Source organism: Lithobates pipiens, unplaced genomic scaffold (genome assembly GCF_037356315.1).
Source record: "Lithobates pipiens isolate NorthernLeopardFrog02 unplaced genomic scaffold, aLitPip1_a1.2 Scaffold_27, whole genome shotgun sequence".
Taxonomy (NCBI): Eukaryota; Metazoa; Chordata; class Amphibia; order Anura; family Ranidae; genus Lithobates; species Lithobates pipiens.
This window is the reverse complement of record NW_027507788.1, coordinates 16,058,560-16,079,188: the sequence shown is the minus strand read 5'-3', so window position 1 is coordinate 16,079,188 and position 20,629 is coordinate 16,058,560. Positions and strand designations below refer to the sequence as shown.

Sequence of the window (20,629 nt, the reverse complement as noted above, 5' to 3'; positions counted from 1 at the left end):
TCTGGGCTGAGACTGGGCCGCAGAGCAGTATTCCAACATAAGGACCCCAAACACACCTCCAAGACGACCGCTGCCTTGCTAAAAAAGCTGAGGGTAAAGTTGATGGACTGGCCAAGCATGTCTCCAGACCTAAACCCTATTGAGCATCTGTGGGACATCCTCAAACGGGAGGTGGAGAAGTGCAAGGTCTCCAACATCCACCAGCTCTGTGATGTCATCATGGAGGAGGGGAAGAGGACTCCAGTGGTGACCTGTGAAGTTCTGGTGAACTCCATGCCCAAGAGGGTTAAGGCAGCGCTGGAAAATAATGGTGGCCACACAAAATATTGACACTTTGGGCCTAATTTGGACATTTTCACTTAGGGGTGTACTCAGTTTTGTTGCCAGCAGTTTGGACATTAATGGCTGTGTGAGTGATTCTGAGGTGACAGCAAATTTACACTATAAAAGCTGTACACTCATTACTTTACATTGTAGCAAAGTATCATTTCTTCAGTGTTGTCACATGAAAAAAATATTTACAAAAAAAGAGAGGTGTACTCACTTGTTCACAATACTGTGTATATGTATAAAGCTTGTAGAAGAAGCGGTCATTCAGTGGCTGCAAGAGGAATATGGAAAGATCATTTCCTCCATATGCAGCTGTCCCCCACCACCCCTCCTATCCAGGCACACAGGAGTGCGGCACTCTGAGCCAGGCTGCAGGAGGCGCTGGAATGGGATCCATCCACCAGAGCTCCTCCTTCCCCTTCACAGACAGTCATAGGGCAGGGATAGTTTCCATCGCCTGGCCCGACTACTGACCGGAAAGGCAGCCGGGCATACACGGAGAGGCCAGGTGAGTGGCGAGGGCTGAAGGAGAATCTCAGCTGCATTAAGGCCCCACATGGACTTGCGGCCCGCCTGGTGTGCCCTATGGCTGCCCGCATGGCTTTTACAGATGGCACTTGGAGCCTGTTGGTCCAGTTACCGAGCAGAAGCAAATTAGGCGGCTGCGAGGCCCCTGTGAGTGTGAGGCCTTAGGCGGCCATCTGATTAGGGAGCTGCCTCTGCCCAGAAGTTTTCAGAGTCGCCATGATTTTCAGGGGGGGGGTTTCTAGCAGTCACTCTAAATGTGCATTTTTATGGTAATAGGACATTTAGTACTGATTTGAAACAATACATTTGAACTAAATGTCTCCTAATCTTCTCTTCCCTTTAGGGTTTTCACTCTCCTGCATTAAATGTATTAATTTTAGCGGCACCATCTGCACAGGAAGCTCGGAGACCTGCCAGTCGGGATACAGTTGTGCTACCTCATTATCGACAAGTATGTGAACTTAATTTATTATCTTTAATAGGATAAATATACTTTATTTTTTTTGTCTCCTGTCCTTACAACATTCACTTCAACATAAGACAGCCACCGCACTGTTATGTCGGGGGGGGGGGGGGGGGGTCCAAAAAACAACCCTGATTGAAACCAAATGTAAATGGACTATAAGTGAACTGGACCATTGTAACCCTTTCACTGCCAGACAATTTTTTTTCCACACATGGCTAAAATGTAAATTCAGGACTGAAGATTGGTTAAAAACCCTAAACATTATTTTATTTCTGAAAGCAGACACCCTGGAGAATAAAATGGAGCTGGTCCAAAATTTTTTTTTTTTTTAAACACGTCCCACCCAGCCTGTAGTCAAAATGACTGCGGGGCGGGTGCTTTCCTATCCAGGCTGGATGTCCTGTCAGGAAGCACCGTTTGTTGGGCCGCATAGCGGCGCGATCTGTCACCGGTTGTGTCCAAGGGACACCGCTGATGACCGATCAGTGTATCGGCTCCATCCCGGTACCATATGACCGCCGTTATGAATCACAGCAGGTCACATGACCGTTGTACACAATGGATGGCTTCCTTTTATGTCATCCATTATGCACAATTGTGTTGCTATCTGTGATTGGTCGGTTTGATCGCATGGTACAATTAGGGGCAATCACAGCCCATCTGCACCACGTGCTTAGCTTCGACTAATCACAAACAGACTGAATGATTGAGCGCTTGCTTATAGAAATGTAATTTATTGATATAAGCAAACAACATGATGTGGTGACTTCTTATGGAACCAGAAGGTTTTGCGCGCACACACCACCCCCCCCCCCCCCACCTTTCATGACAAGGCCATTTTTTGCAAAATGGCACTGCGTTACGCGCAGTCACGCAACGCTGTACCCAAATAAAAAAAATTCTACCCCCCCAAAACACACAAATAGGGTTTTCTTTTGGTGGTATTTGATCACCTCTGCGTTTTTGTTTTTTGTAATTTTATTTAAATTTTTAATTTTTTTATTTTTTTGCGTTAGAAACAGTCACAATTTTGAAGTAAAAAAAAAAATACTTGTTACTTTCTGCTATAAAACATATCCAATAAAAAAAAGTAACTAATTTCTTCTTAAATTTAGGCCATTATGTATTCATATTTGTGGTAAAAAAAAATATCCCAATAAGTGTATATTGATTTGTTTGCGCAAAAGTTATAGCGTCTACAAACTATAGGAAAGATTGATGGCATTTTTATTACAGTGATCAGTTGTAAAAATATGCACTGGTATTGTCACTGCCAAGGAAGGGGGTAACATACCTCCCACATTTTTGAGATGGGAACGAGGGACACCTATTAGCAAAAAGTTTGTGGGCATAGGGCACACCCCTGGCCACGCCCCTCTAAAGGAGAATTATAGAAAGGAAAAATGATTAGTTATGCCCACAAATAATTTTGTTTAACATTATTATTATTATTATTATTAATAATAATAATAATAATAATAATGTTATTAATAATAATAATAATAATAATAATAATATAAATAATATTCCCTTTTATATTTGCTTTTAAAATGTACAAAATGCAACTTAGATTTAGAAACTGGATCAAAAAATGTAGCACTGGGAAACACTTTTGATAGCTAAGATAATTTATATACCATATATACTCGAGTATAAGCCGAGATTTTCAGCCTCTTTTTTGAGGCTGAAAGTGCCCCCCGCGGCTTATACTCGAGTCATCGCCGTCTGCCTGCCCGATCAGCGTGTCGAGCAGACAGACGGCGGCCATTCTACTATTCAAAAGCCGCGCCTCCCTCTCTGTGATAGGCGGAACACTCAATTTCCCAGCAGTCAGTGTTCCGCCTATCACGGACATCCGCTCATTCTCATACTATGGACTATGATGAGAGGATGTCCGTGATAGGCGGAACACTGACTGCTGGGAAATTGAGTGTTCCGCCTATCACAGAGAGGGAGGCGCGGCTTTTGAACCGAGGAATGGCCGCCGTCTGCCAGGAGGAGAGCGTGGCACACAGAGGCTGCAGATTGGCACAGGTAGGCAGGGATGGACGGACAGCACAGCACAGCACAGCGACGGACGGGACACAGGGACACAGCGACGGACGGGACACAGCGACGGACGGGACACAGGGACGGACGGGACACAGGGACGGACGGGACACAGGGACGGACGGGACACAGGGATGGACACAGGGACGGACGGGACACAGGGATGGGACACAGGGACGGATGGGACACAGGGACGGATGGGACACAGGGACGGACGGGACACAGGGATGGACGGGACACAGGGATGTCTCACCCTCGGCTTATACACGAGTCAATAAGTTTCCCAGTTTTTTGGGGTAAATTGGGGGCCTCGGCTTATACTCGGGTCGGCCTATACTCGAGTATATACGGTACTACTTTTAAACTTATAAAATATACTTTTTTAATTATATTCCTACTCAATACATATTCTACATTTGTTCTTAGATACCCTTGTCTGCTGACCCATACACCGGCACTGTTACATTGATTTCACTCCCAGGCACTTCTTACATCACCCAATGCTGCCACTCACGCCGTCTCAGCTCCCATGGGGGGGGGGTCTGTGCCTCCGACTCACCATGTGTCGGCTGCCGCTTGTTGCACTCACTGCTAGGGTTTTTGAGCGGGCTTGGCTAACCTTTTTTAAGTCTATATACCCTGTTTCCCCTGAAAAATAAGACCTAGCGTGATTGTCGGTGATGGCTGCAATATAAGCCCTACACCCCAAATAAGCCATACCCTGCTTCCCCGAAAATAAGCCCTGCCCTGAAAATAATGCCTACAAGGACTTTAACTAGGGCTTATTTGGGGGGTAGGGCTTGTATTGCAGCCATCACCGACAATCACGCTAGGTCTTATTTTTGGGGAAACGGGGTATCTATTTTACTCCCCTCTATATAGTGTGGTTTACCGTATCTGTACATCTCATAGGAATCGGTCGCATCTGCTCCTGATGAGTGCAGAAACCTCTCGAAACGCGTTGAGCTACGCTTGATGCCACAGTGATATCTTATGCCCTGATGATGTCATCAATACCAATTCAGTACATTATGTTTATACCATGCGATTACAGACATAGGGACCGGGGATGCCGCCCTCGGCACTTGGAGGCCATAACATTGCTTTACGCATCATCAATTGCCCATGTATTCATTTTGATAATGTGATTCTATATACTTTGATATTTATATCTTGTGCAGAACAGATGTACATGTATGTGTGTATATGTATGTGTGTATATATATATATATATATATATATATATATATATATATATATATATATATATGAATTTATTTTTTATCACATATTGTTATGAATTAAATTAAACTATTTTTTACTTTTACCCTGGCATTTCAGCCACTTCATTTAAAGTCCCAAACTTCCCCTTTTATGTATTTGATAGATGAGTAGTGCATTTTATATACAACCAGGGCTTTTTTTTTCAGGGGGAATTTGGAAGAACTCAGTTCCACCACCTCTGGCTCAGACCCTTTGGTGCCCGCTCGCCACAATCACTTGTAAACACAGAAATCCGGTTTCTGTGTTTACAACTGACAGCTCTGCACTCTGTATGTAATGCAATCCTGGTATGTAATACCCCTTTAAGATCCTCCTACTGTTTTTCGTGAAATTTGACTGACCACACCCACTTTTTGATGTGATTTGGAGGGTGTGTGTGTGGAGGGGTTTTGTGGGGCTGTGGTTAAGTTCCAGCACCTATTGTTTGAGAAAAAAAAGCCCTTTATACAACTATTTAGATCAGACCAAAATGAGAGACTGTGTTCCAAATCAGGGACAGTTGGGAGGTATGGGGTTAACACCAGGGGCAATCAAAGAGTTAAATGTGTCCCTAGGAGGTGCTTGCTCACTGTGTGGGGGAAGGACTGACTGTATGAACAGATCCTGCTAAGCAGAAACACGGAAGATGGAAGATGTCACGTCCTCCGGACTTGCTGATTGGCTCCCCCTCTTGCCAATCAGCAGTCACGCCTCTGCTGGCTTTTGCACAAAATGATGTACAGATAAGTTTCGCTCAATAGAGCCAACCTGCCGCAGTATATGTACCGGTCAGCAGGTGAGATACATATATATATATATATATATATATATATATATATATCTCTGTTTCGTTCTCTATATATCTTTCTCGTACGGAAGTAGCAGTAAAAGGGTTAATGGTATTTCTTCCATGTGGATGTAGAGAAGGTTAATATATTACATGCCTAACAGTTCATGTAGAAACCTAAGGGGAGGGGCAGAGAAGCTGGGCCAGCACTGAATGGAATTAGACACGCCCACGTGGGGAGAGGGTTATGACATTCAAAGGAAGAGGGGTGCTAGGAAATATAATCTTAAATTCGTAAGCAAGTTCAAAGGCACTTTGTACTGTAAGTAAAGAAAGACTTGCTTTTTCTGTGCTGTTACTGGCATTTTTTTTTATAGCCAGTGACGGTCTCTTTAAAGTCAATAGGAAAAAACTGCACATAATTGATGTATCCTGGATGCATGCCGACTAATATTCACACTATTTGTATTCAGGTAGCGGGTCTTCAACGCTCACACGAGGATGTTCCGCCAACAACCAATGCAACATCACTGGAAGCTTAACCTATACTGGCGGCAATGTCAGAATCTCAACCGTGTGCTGTGACACCGACAACTGTACGTCCGCCATACCGCCTTGTAAGTACATTCCTACATTTTCTTTCTCTACCATAATTGCATAGCTGGTAAGGTTTAACAAAGACACCAGTCTATCTACGACACATGAAATGCCAGTGTACAGCAAACATTTTCTTTTCCCAACATCGTGTGTAATATATTTTTGTGTGTGTGTGTGTGTGTGTGTGTGTGTGTGTGTGTGTGTGTGTGTGTGTGTGTGGCACTGACCCCCGAAGGAGCTGCTGGTTTTATTGGGCTTACCGTTACCTCCTTGTTTGCTTCTCCATCTTGGGGTTCCTATGGTAGATGGCCCAAAGAATGTGGAAACTGAATCTTCTTTTGGGTTATTTATTTAGAACAGAAACTGAGTCTTTCAATAAAGGGTAGAGGGTTAGGAGTGAGTTCAGGTACTTGCATTGCAAAAATGGAAGTCTTTAGATAAAAATTCTGAGAATAGCAACCGTTTCACAACTGGATTTAACAACCCCCGGATAGACCTCCTCTCACTAGGTCTAGCAGCCGGTAGGGTGCTCGACAAAGTCTCTGCCACAGACTTGTGATGTACACTTGAGCATTACTGAGGGACGTAGATAAATTTAAAGAGCTATCATAAGGTACCAGGTTCTCTCAGCCGATCCGGCGATACCGTATGAGAGTCCTTCAACTGAGCCTCCAGGCTCCTTCAGAGAAGCCAGCCTTGCGCACAGCCTTCTCCTGAAGAGTCCTCCCATGGGGTTCTTCAGTTGCTGGGCCTCTCCATTCAGATGAGACGACACGGACCACCCTTGGTTCAGTAGGCCCCGAAACTTCACTCTGGCCTGTCCCTGCAGTTGCGTCGCCTCGGGCCAGCTGGCCCCCGAGACTCAGGATGCATGGTTCCGCACCCCAGGCCAGGAGGGCCATGGGGCTGGGTCAGGAGGACCACCAGAATCGAACAAAAATAAAATAAAAAGATGGAACCCCGAACCACGTTGGCGTCGGTACCTTAAAGCGGAAGTAAACCCATCCATAAGACAGTTTCATTTCTGTGGCACGTGCCGGGAAATGTAACACTCCCATTGGTTGCGCTCTCAACCAAACTGTTAAACCATCCAATGACTGGTATCATAACTGATCACATGTGCAGCATCATGGCAGTTGTGGATTAAACAGAGGCAAAGATGGCAGCTTCCTTGGCTGAAAACGATAGGGGGGTTTACTTACACTTTAAATATCACCTCCCAGAATGCACAGCAGGAAAACACTCCCACTGGGCTGGTTCCGAGAGAATAATGGCATGCAATGCACCCAGCTAGACTGTGTTTCTACTCTTGCCGGCGGTGACAGTGACATCTGCGGTCAAGGAGAACCTAGTGCAACCAGGGCAGGACTTAGGGTGGTGGGGGCCCCTGGGCTTGAGTCACTTTCGGGCCCTACCTGCTATACATTACCGTATTTATCGGTGTATAACACGTGCCGGTCATATTACATGCACCCCAAGTTTAGGAGGGAATTTTAAGGAAAAAAAACTTACATTTAAATGTCCATCAATGCAGCCTTATCAGTGTCCATCTGCAGCCACGTCCAGTGTCATTGCAGCCTTGTCAGTGTAGCCTTGTCAGTGTAGCCTTGTCAGTGTAGCCTTGTCATTTGTAGCCTTGTCATTGCTGTCTTGAAGTTTAAAAATGGCGCCACCGAGATACAGTGTCCTGTGTATCTCGGCGGATCTCAGCGGCTCTCGGGTCCTCTCGGTGGCTCTCGGGTCCTCTCGCAGTCCCAAGGGTTGCCGAGAGTAGCTGAGTGTACTTGGCTTGGCTCACAGTCACACCCAGTCCCTATATTATGTCCATCATAGGGTGGGACTGGGCATGACTGTGAGTGGAGCCAAACCGAGTACACTTGGCTATGTATCTCGGCAGGGCCTGCGGGGCCCCCTATTGGGCGGGGCCCATGGGCTTGAGCCCAGTCAAGCCCAAGGGTAAGTCCTGCACTGAGTGCAACCCAGCTGGACTGGTACTGAAACCAGAAATTTAAAGAAATGGTCCTGAAACCCAACTGTGGTTTCAGGCAAATTAACTTTTCAAAAAAATCATAGCGCCTGGAGCCTTGTCAGCACTATATATATATATATATATATATATATATATATATATATATATATATATATATATATATATATATAAATTTTTGACAGCCGGAAAGTCGTTGTATTATCCTGACTGTAGTGTCATGTGACGTCCAGCAGGATAGGCCACTAGTGCAGGGGCGTGCAGTGCGCCAATCAGTGGTGTCAGTCTCTGATTTCCCTATAAAGAGCCTATGACGTAGGCCCTTTACCATGTGATCAGCTGTGTTTCCCCCCTCCCCCCCCCCCCCTTCCTGTTGGCATGCCACATATAAATCTCCTACAGTTCACAGAACATGGAAATGCAATCATTATAGTAAATATATAAAATAAAAAGGGAGGGGAGAAACTCTTTATCAATACACACCAAACTGAGCATGTGCAAGCTGACTCCACTAACATTGTCTTATCCGGACATGTTTTAGGGGCAATGTAAGAAGTGCCTACAGAATCAAACTGCTTTGTTACACAATGCAGAGGATTAACCCCTTAGGTTCCACAGTGAGTATAACCAACACGCTTTACTGCATATACAGGCTGATCATACTGTTGTGGGTTTAGTAACACTTTAACTTTTAGTGTATCTCTATTTCATGCATGGTCTATGCTCATTTGCTGGGAAAGATAGATAGCTTGTGCATGTGTATATTGTATGCTTATTTTTTAATACTGTGTGTATGTTGTGTATTTTATTGAAGTTGTTAGTAGTTTGTAACGCTTTCTTGTTTAGCACATAAATATACCGCACAGGCTTTTATGCTTTACCGCAAAACAAAAAGGCAAGAAAACAACAAAGTGCAACATACCACAAATATCTCAAACATATGATTTATGTTCTTTTTGCACATTAGCCCCGAGGAAGGCTTTGCCCACAAAAAGCAGTGGCTGTATTTGATCTTAACCAAGAAACATTTAAAGATCTGAGTCGTATGAATGTTTTCACTAAGTGCTGTTGAATACCCAGCCTGCAGGTTTTGCATGTGATTGGTGAAATTTCCCTTTGTAAAGATTGTCCAGTCACTAAGCTCTGGGCACAATCCCCTCCTTGCAAAGTGCAATTTCCCCTGCAAAGCGAACAGCCTATTGGCCTTTTTAGTAAATCAACCCCAAGGTTTCTTGCAGGACCCACAGGATTGTTCAGTATTTACAGAAAACACTGTTAGCCTTGTACACACGGTCGGACAGTCCGACCGCTAAATCTGTCAGATTTTTTTCCCGACGGATTTTGTCCTAATCTGGTGCTGCATACACACGGTCGGGCAAAGTTGTCGGAAAATCCGATCGTTCAGAACGTGATGACATTCATTCATTACGACGGGACTACGTTCAGGCTAGTAGCCAATGGCTTTGGTCTCGTAATTTGATCTGAGCATGCGTGGCACATTGTCCGATCGGAATTCTCTACAAACGATCCGACAAAGTCCGATCGGATCATGTTGTCGGAAAATTTTATATCCAGCTCTCAAACTTTGATGGTCGGACATTCTGACGGAAAAGGTCCGATGGAGCCCACACACGGTTGGATTATCCGACATCACGGTCCGATCGGACATTTTCCGTCTGAATTTTCGAAACGTGTGTACAAGGGCTTAGATATGGCTTCATTAGTATTGTCTTTTTCATGCTAAGGACCAGTAAGCTTATATATATATATATATATATATATATATATATATATATATATATATATATATATATATATTTTGCAGAGAGTGCCGGGTCATCTACTGCTCATGGCGAACATGACAAACTGCGCTCCCCCCAAGATGTATGAGCATTTTGTGTCCGCAAAAAACCCAGCACTAATCTGAATGCTTACACCCTAAGATTCTCCCCCCCCCCCCAGCGCAAATCTTTGCTTCTCCCCCATCCTCCCCTTGCAGCTCAAATAGTCTCTCTCCTCAATTCCCCCCCCGCCCAAAAAAATCACGACCTAGTACAAATCTTCTATCCCTCAAATTTCCCTCTTAGTAGCACGAATCCCCCCCCCCCCTCCTCCAAGTTTTCCTTCCTAGCACAAATACCCCTTTCAATCATCTCTACTAGATATACAAATACCCCCTACCCTCCTAGCATACAGTAAATGCTCTTCCCCCCCCATCCCAACACATTTTCCATCCTAGAACAATTCTTGCCTCCTGACTCCACCCCCCCCCCCCAAATTCTCCCTCCCAACGCAAATCTCTTGGCAGCACCCCCTCTCCCCACCTCACAGGATACCACAGGGCCCAGGGCAGTCGCCCCCTTCTGCCCACCCCTTGTCACTTCTGTTTGCATATGTAGGTTTAGCTATATCATGGATGCCTCAGGTAACAGACTCATTTTTAGTTGATTCGTAGTTTTAAATGTCTATAGCCAAATCAGGCTTTTCAAATGTGAAGCTAGAAATAAAACTATTGTATATTATGACTTCTGTGTGACCATAGCAATTTTTTTTTTTTTTTTTTTTCTGCAGTGCCAACAGCTAACAGTACCTTAAACAGTCTGAGCTGTAGCACCTGTGCCTCGGGTACAAGTGACTATTGTAGCCCCTCGAACACCCTGCAGTGCACCGGCCTTGAGACGCTATGCGGACGAATGTCTACGTCCCTTACAGGTACATTCTATGTTTTGTGACTTGCAGAAGCATGCCTTGGCTTCCAGGAGAATAATATACTGTTTAATGACATTGATGGGAATCTGTCCTGCTTCTGGGCACATGGGGGCTGACGTTGACCTCTCATTAAAAAAATTAAAATAAATCAAGTTGAGCTTTAAAATAAGATTAAAAAAAGGTCAAAGATGGGATTTTCCAAATGCCTGCCAACACAGCAGCAAGCTTATCAAGAATCTTGAAAGTTGGGACTTGTGCCTCATGTGGTTAAAATGAGTTCTGGGGTTACTTTTTACTTATAGTAAATTTATCTTAAATGTTTCATAATGGTCCACAGGGACACAAAGTTGACCCTACTGCATTGCCCAATTTCCAGGCCTGTATGCATCCCAACAGAAGCTGGCTACTTGGCTTTTTAGATCGGCTTAACGGACCATAGCCCAGGCTTGGAAGACCCTGTGCGTTGCCTTTCAAAGGGTGAAGACACATATGACTGCCCTGATGTTTCATGAGCAGATGTTTAGCACCGTGAATGACTCGCACCCTAAATATCTCAGTCTGGAGACCTTGGATTTCCTATGAGTTTCCCTCACCCTAAACGGCTTGTTCGGGCCTCCTCTGAGTTCTTTTGCCTTCCTTCTCTAGACTCAGTCCTGTCCTTACTCCCTCCTACCATCTTTCTGGTTCTTCTTTCTTCTTGTTCTTACAGACTCCATCCTTTGGGGTTGGTCTCAGGAATGGGATCACCCCTGGGAGGACGAAGTAGGTTGTGGTGTATGGCCTTTTTCCCTTCCCGTTCCATTTCACTTTAATTAAGCTTCAATATCCTACCCCAGCCTTTCTCAACCTTTTCAACACAGAGGAACCCTTGGAAAAATTCACCAGTCTCGGGGGAACCCCTTGCTAAATAATTGAAATCTACAACTCATGATACATTAGTGTGATGGTCAGCTGGAAGAATGGTCCTTACACTTGTGGTCATTGGGAAGAATTGCCTCCTTACAGCTAAAAAGATCAATGGTTTCGGTGGGAACTTATCCGAGAGGCAGAAATGGCCCAATGCTGAAGGAACCCCTAGCAACCTCTGGAGGAACCCTAGTTGAGAATCAATGTCCTACCCGTTGCAAGAAGGTTTTACTGTTTGTTTGTATTCCTCTAGGATTCTTCTGTAATACCTGATCATTCTTTAACCCCTGTGAGGGCAGCCTTTATGCTTGCTTTTGATGTCTTACATTGTGGTTTAAAACCAATAAATACATTGAAACATAAAAAATTATGTTTTTCAACCAATACTGTCCTGTCCTTAGTGCCTTGGAGGCTGCTTGAGGGAAAAGTGGAGTGAGGATCTTTCAGGAAGCAGTTGTGGCCAAATCTGTGTGGCTACAGTTAGAAACTAAGGCCAAACCATATACATTATATATTAAAGTGAACCACTTGAAGACCAAGCCTTTTCTGGCACTTTTTGTTAATGAGTTTAAATGTAGCCTCCAAATTTATACTATTTATTTATTTAGCAGCAGAGACCCTAGGGCAGCCTTTCTTAACCTTTTCAATACAGAGGAACCCTTGAAAAAGTTCTCCAGTCTCTGGGAACCCCTGCTAAAAATTAGAAATCTACAACTCATGATACATTAGTGTGATGGTCAGTGGGAAGAACGGCCCTTACACTTGCGGTCATTAGAAAGAATTACCTCCTTACAGATCGCTAAAAAGATCAATGGTGTCAGTGGGAACTTATCTGAGAGGCAGAAATTGCCCAATGCTGAAGGAACCCCTACAACCTCTGGAGGAACCCTAGTTGAGAATCACTTCCCTAGGGAATGAAATTGTGATCGTTGTAATTTTTTTATGTCCCTGTATTTCCCAAAAAATTGTGGGTAACCTTTTTGGGTTAGAGGAGGTGTCGCGCTAAAATTATTACACTCATTCTAACGTTCACAACGATACCGTACACGTGTGTCAGGGGCTACTCCAAAAAATGGCCCATGACATTAGATTTTTTTATGGACTATCTCGGTACCCAGGAATAGACAATTGAATATACATTTTTTTTTATATTTATTGTAGAAAAACAACCTTGATACACATTGATACAAATCACATAAACACACACCTAAAACATAATTGCATACAAAGGCAAAATGATACAGACTTTAAGCAATGGGAACACATTGGCGGAGCCTCCAGAAATGTAGGTCCAATGTATAATCCTCTACATGTTTGTGGATTGATTGATGATTGTCAATTAAGGATGATGTGGTGAAAACTTGGTTTACATATGCGACTTGCATATGTGTTCACTTCTGTGCACAAGCATGGAAGGATGGGGTGGTCATTTTTTTTTTGCAAGAGAATTGATGAAAATATCAAGAATACACCTTACCAACATTGAAATGGAACAGAAAATTACACCATTGTAATATAAATATATATTATACACTATATGACCAAATATTCATGAACACCTTACTATCCCATCAATATGAGCTTGTTGGATAGCCCATATTGTATAATGACCTAGAAGGCCATCTGGGTGTTTTCTCTGGGCACCTGAAACTTGCATTGACCCCATTTTTTTTAAGTTGGACTTTAAAATGAAACTGAAGAGGGGATTTGCCAGAGCAGCAGGCTCATCGAAACGTAAAAGTTCTTTATATCAGGCTGTTACGCACTAGTACATGTGCCTCATGTCAGTGTCCTTATGGGGTCAGGGGGTACGTCTGCTTCTTATAGACAAATTAAGTAAAAAAAAAAATGTTTCAGCCAAAACTGCCCTGTCCTTAGAGTCTGGGAGGCCACTTGAGAGGAAAGTGGAGTGAGGACCTCCCCTGGCTGTCCTCTCACCTGGGACACCAACAACCCGACCATCACACCGATATGAGCTTGTTGGATATCCCATTCTAAAACCATGATTAATATTATTGAGCTGGCCCCCTTTGCAGGTATAACATACCCCTTATCTGGAAAGGTTTGGCAAAGTGTCTTTGGGAAATTTTTGCCCACCCACCCCAAAAAAGCATTGGTGAGGTTGAACAGCCCTGACTCGCAAGCAGTGTTCCAATATATCCCAAAGGTGTTCAGTAGAGTTGAGGTCAGGGCTTTCTGAAGGCCACTCAAGTTCCTTCACACCAAATGTGTCTAACCAACAGTTAATTTGATAACGGGCTGCACAGACGGGCCATAATTATACATGTGAGTAATTTTATATATGTGGCATCTTTTCATGTTGCGTTTTTTTATTATTATTATTATTATTATTATTATTATTATTAATTAATATTATTTTTGTGTTGTACTTTTCTTTTTTTTTTTCATGGTTTCATATTTTTAACCCCACAGGATCTACGACATCGGCATCCATCGTCCGCGGCTGTGCCACACCAAGTGTCTGTAACTTGCTTGGAAACCAGAAGGTGACATATGATGGAAACATAAACATAGCCGTGACAACCTACTGCAGTAATGGAAGCTTCAACCTCCGCAGCTCATTTTATCTGCCCGCCTTCTTAGCTTTCTTCTTATTTAAATTCTTATTTTAAAGACGTTCATGTGTCTGCACATACATATGGTAAATGTACTTTTTTACTGTAAAAAAAAAAAAAAAAAATTGCTTAAAATGGTATAACACTTCCCTTTTTAAAGTGGAACTTTTGTCATAAGTCCAGCTAGATCACGTCATGCTGGTCCTTTTTGCCGTTATATTTATGTAAAACCATAAGTGCCTCTGCTGATTAAAATCCAGTAATGCTGTCTCACCCTTCTCTGCACATGCTCAGTTGCCCTCTATTTTTCAGCACTGTCTTAGCTTTAGAGGCCGGTCTGCTGATAGCCTAAAGATTTACTGCTGCTTATGAGCTCTGGGCTTTAACAAACTGCAGCCTCCGGCAAGAAGAAACAGGAGCAATGCTGGAAGCAATTTGCAGCATACACTGTTTGTGGCATTATTATTAATTTATGTTCCTTGTTAAAGAACTTTTTTATATATTTTTTTATCAAGTTATGGAGAAAGATCTGCTTTAAAGTCTAATTCAAGCCGAAATGTTGGAAAAAATATCTACAATGAGGACACATTATAAAAAGATGACAAAATATTTTAATGGTAGAATAATCAACCATTTATGGAGAGAAGATGTAAAGTGCCAAATACCAAAAATAACTATCCAAAACATGCTAAGGAATCAATAGGTTCCAACACCAGGGGACTTTAAAGGCTCTGTACTAGAGGCGAAAATAAGTTAGGAAGTATAAAAATACAAATTTTTATTGATCACTAATACATATTATAATAACCAATTGGCGTAATATACTTAACCACTTAAGGACCGCCTCCTTCACATATACGTCATCAGAATGGCACGGCTGGGCACAAGCACGTACCAGTACGTTGCTATTTAAGTGCCCAGTTGTGGGTCGGGAGCGCACTGCCAGCGGCGTGCTCCCAACCCAGTCCTGAGCTTCGTGACCGTGGCCGCGGGACCAGAGGACCCGATCGCCGCTGGTGTCCTGCGATCGGGTCACAGAGCTGAAGAACGAGGAGAGGTCTGTGTAAACAAACTTCTTCCCGTGCTTCCTACTGTGGCTGTCACCGATCGTCTGTTCCCTGTTATAGGGAAAGACGATCAGTGACATCACATGTCAGGCCACGCCCCCTACAATAAAAAAAAAACACATAACGTCATACATAACCCCTCCTCGCCCCTAGTGGTTAACTCCTTCACTGCCAGTGTCATTTACACAGGAATCAGTGCATTTAAATAGCACTGATTGCTGTATAAATGACAATGGTCCCAAAAATGTGTCAAAAATGTCCGATGTGTCTGCCAAAATTGCCGCCATTACTAGTAAAAAAAAAAATATTATTAAAAACCATTAAACTATCCCTTATTTTGTAAACGCTATAACTTTTGCGCAAACCAATCAATAATCGCTAATTGCATTTTTTTTTTTTACCAAAAATATGTAGAATACGTATCGGCCTAAACTGAGGAAAAAAAATGTTTTAATATATATTTTTTCAGGATATTTATTATAGCAAAAAGTAAAAAATATTGAATTTTTTTTTTGTTTATAGAGCAAAAATAAAAACCGCAGAGGTGATCAAATACCACCAAAAGAAAGCTCTATTTGTGGGAAAAAGAGGACGCCAATTTTTTTTTTTTTGGGAGCTACGTCGCATGACCGCGCAATTGTCAGTTAAAGCGGCGCAGTGCCGAATCGCAAAAAAGGGGCCTAGTCCTTTGGCTGCAAATTGGTCCGGGGCTTAAGTGGTTAAAATGGTGCACCATAAGTGCTAAAAAGATGTAAAGCTAGTCCAGTGATATAATTTAGCAGTCTTCAAGTTTAAAGTCCACCGTGTTTCACAGCCTAAAGGCTGCTTCTTCAGGGAAAGTCTGAACTCTTAACAGCAAGGTTTTATTAATACATGTGGAGTGTCACCCTGACATACTGTGGACCCCCATAAGAGAGCATTTGACAAGGGTTGGTCTTATTTCTGGTTGATGTTTGCTTTGTTGCAGGCCCTGCTTCCCCTGTAGTCGTGTGCTTATGCCATCCCCTGCCTACTTATTGGTTGGATAAAGATGGGGTTCCCTTTGCTGTTGGTGGCGCTCTGATGCTAAGGGGCATTAATGAGACCTACTTGCTGTTAAGATTAGAGTAAATACTACGCCGTGCTATAAATATGATCTCATCAAAAATATAAAAATATGCAAAAGGTAATGGGATCAATATAAGAAACGGCAGCTAAAATCAGAACAAATTGTAAAATAAATTAATTGAAAAGTGCTGTACTATGTAATATGCACTATACACCCAATGATTGGATACCAAATGTCTGTGTGTGTGCGTATATATAGCATAGAAACACACAAATATTGACCAATGGTGAAGTGCCAGTAAATAATAAATACATAAATAAAATAAGGGAGTGGAAACTCAAATGCACAGTAAGTATATATTGCTCATGTGAAAAAACAAACAAACAAAAAAATATATACATTTGTAAAATTCATAAAGTTCGTAAAAGTCCATTAAAAAAAAAAAGAAAAAAAAAAAAAAATATATATATATATATATATATATATATATATATATAATATATTTGGATAGATATAGAATTTTTTTTTACATGAGCAATATACACCGTATTTATCAGCGTATAACACGCACATTCATTTTAAGAGGGACGTTTCAGGAATTTTTTTTTTTTAAATAAGGAACTTTGAAGCAAAATAAGGGTCAGTGCCCATTTGTAGCCTCATCATTGCCATCAATGGAGCTTGATCAATACACATCTACAGCCTCACAAGCACCATCAATGCAGCCTCCTCGGTCCACATTGATGCAGCCTCACAAGTGCCATCAATGCAGCAGCCTCACCATTGCCATCGGTACAGCCTGATCGATGCCCATCTGCAGCCTAGAGGGGACAGGGAAGGGGGCGGGATGAGCGCTGACCTATTACATACAGTGAGAATCTCCTATGATGGACAAAACAGTGGTCCAATGGAGGCCCAGTGTTCTAGTGTTGGAACCTATTGGTTCCTTAGAGTGTTTTGAAAGATTTTATCCCTTCTCAACTCTCCCCAAAATAAAACAGTTTTGGCTAGAGTTCAGCTATTTTCATAATGCAGTGTAAAATCTCAAAAATGTTGTTATATCAAAACTAAGATTTATAGCAATATACATAAACAAGTAGCCATCATCTCCATACTTTGCATTTTGGGATATTTAAAGCCTACCTTTGTTTCTCTAAAATTGCCTTTAACTGGTTTGTCTCGATCAGTAAAGGGAATGTGTAGCGTTTTTTTTGGAAATGTATTTTTTCTTTTTTTTTTTTTTATGTTCAGGGCTAAAAAAAATAAAATGTTAAAGTTGTGTGTGTGTGTTTTTTGGCTTGCATCTATTCTATGTGAGCTGCTGATATCTAAAATCCAGCCCTCTCAGAAGTGCCCCATTCCGTTAAAATCAAGGGAAATACCTGTGGGAGGGTCTACAGACTTTCATACAGTGAAATACTGACAATGGTCTGGCTCTGGAGTCTGGATCCACCCATTTTCCTGTCATTTTGCTTGATGTCCTCTCTCTGCTTGCTCCCGAGACTTCAGAGTGTAGTTTCTCCATCTTCCTTCCCTTCTCCCCCGAAGCATGTTTCAATGGTCAGAGTCAGCAGAGATAAGAGCACTTTAGTCAGTGATTAAGGTAAGATAAGTCACTGATAGTGCTGTGTATGTAAATATCCTCTATTTATTACTATATGGATGTGACAGCACACAAGCATTCCATGCATTACTGGTATAGTAAAATAAAAAAAATAGAGCTAACACTGTAAATTAATCCTTTTTATTGACTATCTGGATTTTTTTTTTTTTTTTTTGAGACAATGAAACCTTCCATTCACATCTACTTGTATTTTCATACTAAAGCCCAGAGATCCTCAGACATGGACAGAGCTTTGCTCCACCATAATTGGTGTATTACCGAATACCCCTATAGCAATAATGTTCCCTTCATTGTAAATAGAGTATTACAGGATCACATGCCATACAGTGCCATTCATTGCCGTATGGGGATGATGGGACTATATAGGAGTACAGTGACAGAGGAATGATTGGTATGTACAATAAAGAAGACTTTGGGGACATATTTGGGGGGTGGGGTCCACTTTAGATGTGGGGTTGTTGTCAGTCTCCTCTCCTATGTACTGTACACGGGTATGCTCTCTACACATAGCACTGTGTACATTTCAGAGAACAGACACAGGTCACTATGCTCCTCACCATGTCTCCTCTTCTGATAGCACTGTGCTATATGTGTAGATAGATTACCAGTGTTCATTTATGGATATGAGAAGTGTTCATTGCTTCTCCAACCCCATCACCATTAACTGGAGGAGACGCTAATACAGACTTTAAATGGGGGGGGGGTTCTAGATAGCAGCCTGGGTGTGCACCTCTTCACCAAACACACCCATATGTCCTCCAGAGGGAGTGAAGGAGCGGCTGGATTGTGGAGATGTTTCCACCCCCTCGAAACTTTTGAACTGAGAACCATTAGAGGCTGATTATGGGATCTTCAAAAATCTATTCTACAAAAACTAAAAGACTGGGGAAAGAAAGAAATGCAATGCAGATATGAGGGCAGGGTGTACTACCCATCTTTGCATTACCATACGTCTCCTTTTTAATATTAGATACGTTTACTTTATTTTTTGTGTTCTCCCTTTTGTGCAATGCAATTCAAGTCAAGGTCCATTACCCCTATTGTCTCTGCATCTGCTATAACCTAAAAAATGTCGCCCCCTCTCTTCAGTCCCTGAAATTTTCACACAATGTCTGTGTTCTTATAACCAGTCTAGGCTGGAGTCATTACCATTTAAAGTGGTGGTAAACCCTCACATATACCTGGTGAAGTGAATAGCCTCAGGTGATGTGCAGGAGGATTTGTTATCTCCGTGTAAGTTTTTACGTGTTTATCTGCAGTCGTCTTCTCTACCTTACACCTCTTCAAAAGGGCAGAAAAGTGTTAAAGGGGTAGTAAAACACACCTTTAAAAAAAAAAAAAAAACAACACTTGCAAGGAAACAGCATAATGTTCAAGTATGCATCGCATACTAGCATAAAATTATGAAATACATGCCTTAGAATGAAGCCCTCCAGTGGCATGCTGACAGGGCTTCTAGCTTCACCTGATCTTCCTTCCGGGTTTGTGTGCTCCGGCCTTCTGATTTGCCGAGCTGCAATGATGTCACTCCCTCTCATGCATGCGCAGGAGTCACGGACCACAGCACGTAGCTCTGGATCCCTTCAGAGTGCATCCGTCAGTGACATCACAGGCTGCATGTAGTGTGAATATCTCCTAAACAGTGCAAGTTTAGGAGATATTCACTGTACCTACAGTCAAGCCTTATTATAGGCTTGCCTGTAGGTACACGTTTAAAAAAAGAGTTTACTTTATATTTTAAAATCTTTCTTCATCTGTCAAGAGCAGAGAGGAGGGGGTGGAGAGACTGCAGTAACAGTGTGTGAGAGCTAATTGGAGGAAAGGCTCACACCCCTCCTCCCCCCGCACACACACAGCAGAAGAAATGTGTTTTGAATAGACAAGCTCCATTCTGACCTCTCCCTCCCTCTCTTCTGCCACAAATGTATCTCCTGTGTCAGGAAAACGTCTCAGAAGTGATTCAGGCTGATAACAGAGGAACAGAGCACCAGAGAGAAATTACACTTCGAGCTTTGTAAGGAGATAAGTAAACAATGCAGATATGTATATGTGCTTTGTTCAGATTCCAGGACTGGGGTTTACAACCACTTTAAAAGTAGATCTAAATCAATCACTAAATGCATTTCCTACGATTTAATACATTCATGTCATTTTAAATGTTTCAATCTTTTTTTTTTTTTTTTTATATCTTAACAGCAAGATCAGTTGATCTTTTAATATCAAGCTCTTCCCGTGGTAAGGTCACAAATGTCTCTCTATTGGGCTCCTGTGTTGCCACAGCAGTCTATCTTATTATTCAAGCTGAATTCTGCTCCTTTGGAAAATAAGTAAAGGCCCACTATGAGTTCAGACCAAGGAGGTGCATGACATCTCCTGGACTTATCTCTATTGTTTACATCTGACAGTTTTATTGCACTCCCAGAAGATGGCTATCACTGTATTTCCAGGAGCATGAGGTGATCCTTCAGGTCTCCACATCTTCAACATTAGAGTCGGGATGAGGAACAGAAATAAGGTGCAGATCTGGTGATCCTTATGGGGAAAACACACAATTAGAAACAAGGCAATGAACAGAGCAATAGTAGGCAAACAGCCCCTGCTTATTACTTCAGATAAAAAATGTTCCTGTGCAATAAATGGAAAAAGTCCATCAAAGGCAACTGAAGTTGTGACCAGAGAGGGAGAGGCCCCT

The 20,629-nt window shown here is 42.4% G+C and overlaps 1 protein-coding gene across 1 annotated transcript in view; it reads left to right on the top strand.

Moving 5' to 3' along the window:
* LOC143933575 (uncharacterized) overlaps positions 1–14,483 on the top strand; it is an 18,245-nt gene extending 3,762 nt beyond the window's left edge. Inside the window, exons 2-5 of the mRNA XM_077456522.1 lie at positions 1,202–1,309; positions 5,897–6,040; positions 10,579–10,719; positions 14,056–14,483. Of these exons, the coding sequence (XP_077312648.1) occupies positions 1,202–1,309; positions 5,897–6,040; positions 10,579–10,719; positions 14,056–14,255 (593 nt within the window). The 3' untranslated portion in view covers positions 14,256–14,483. The remainder of the gene's footprint in view (positions 1–1,201; positions 1,310–5,896; positions 6,041–10,578; positions 10,720–14,055) is intronic.
* Positions 14,484–20,629: the final 6,146 nt, after the last annotated feature.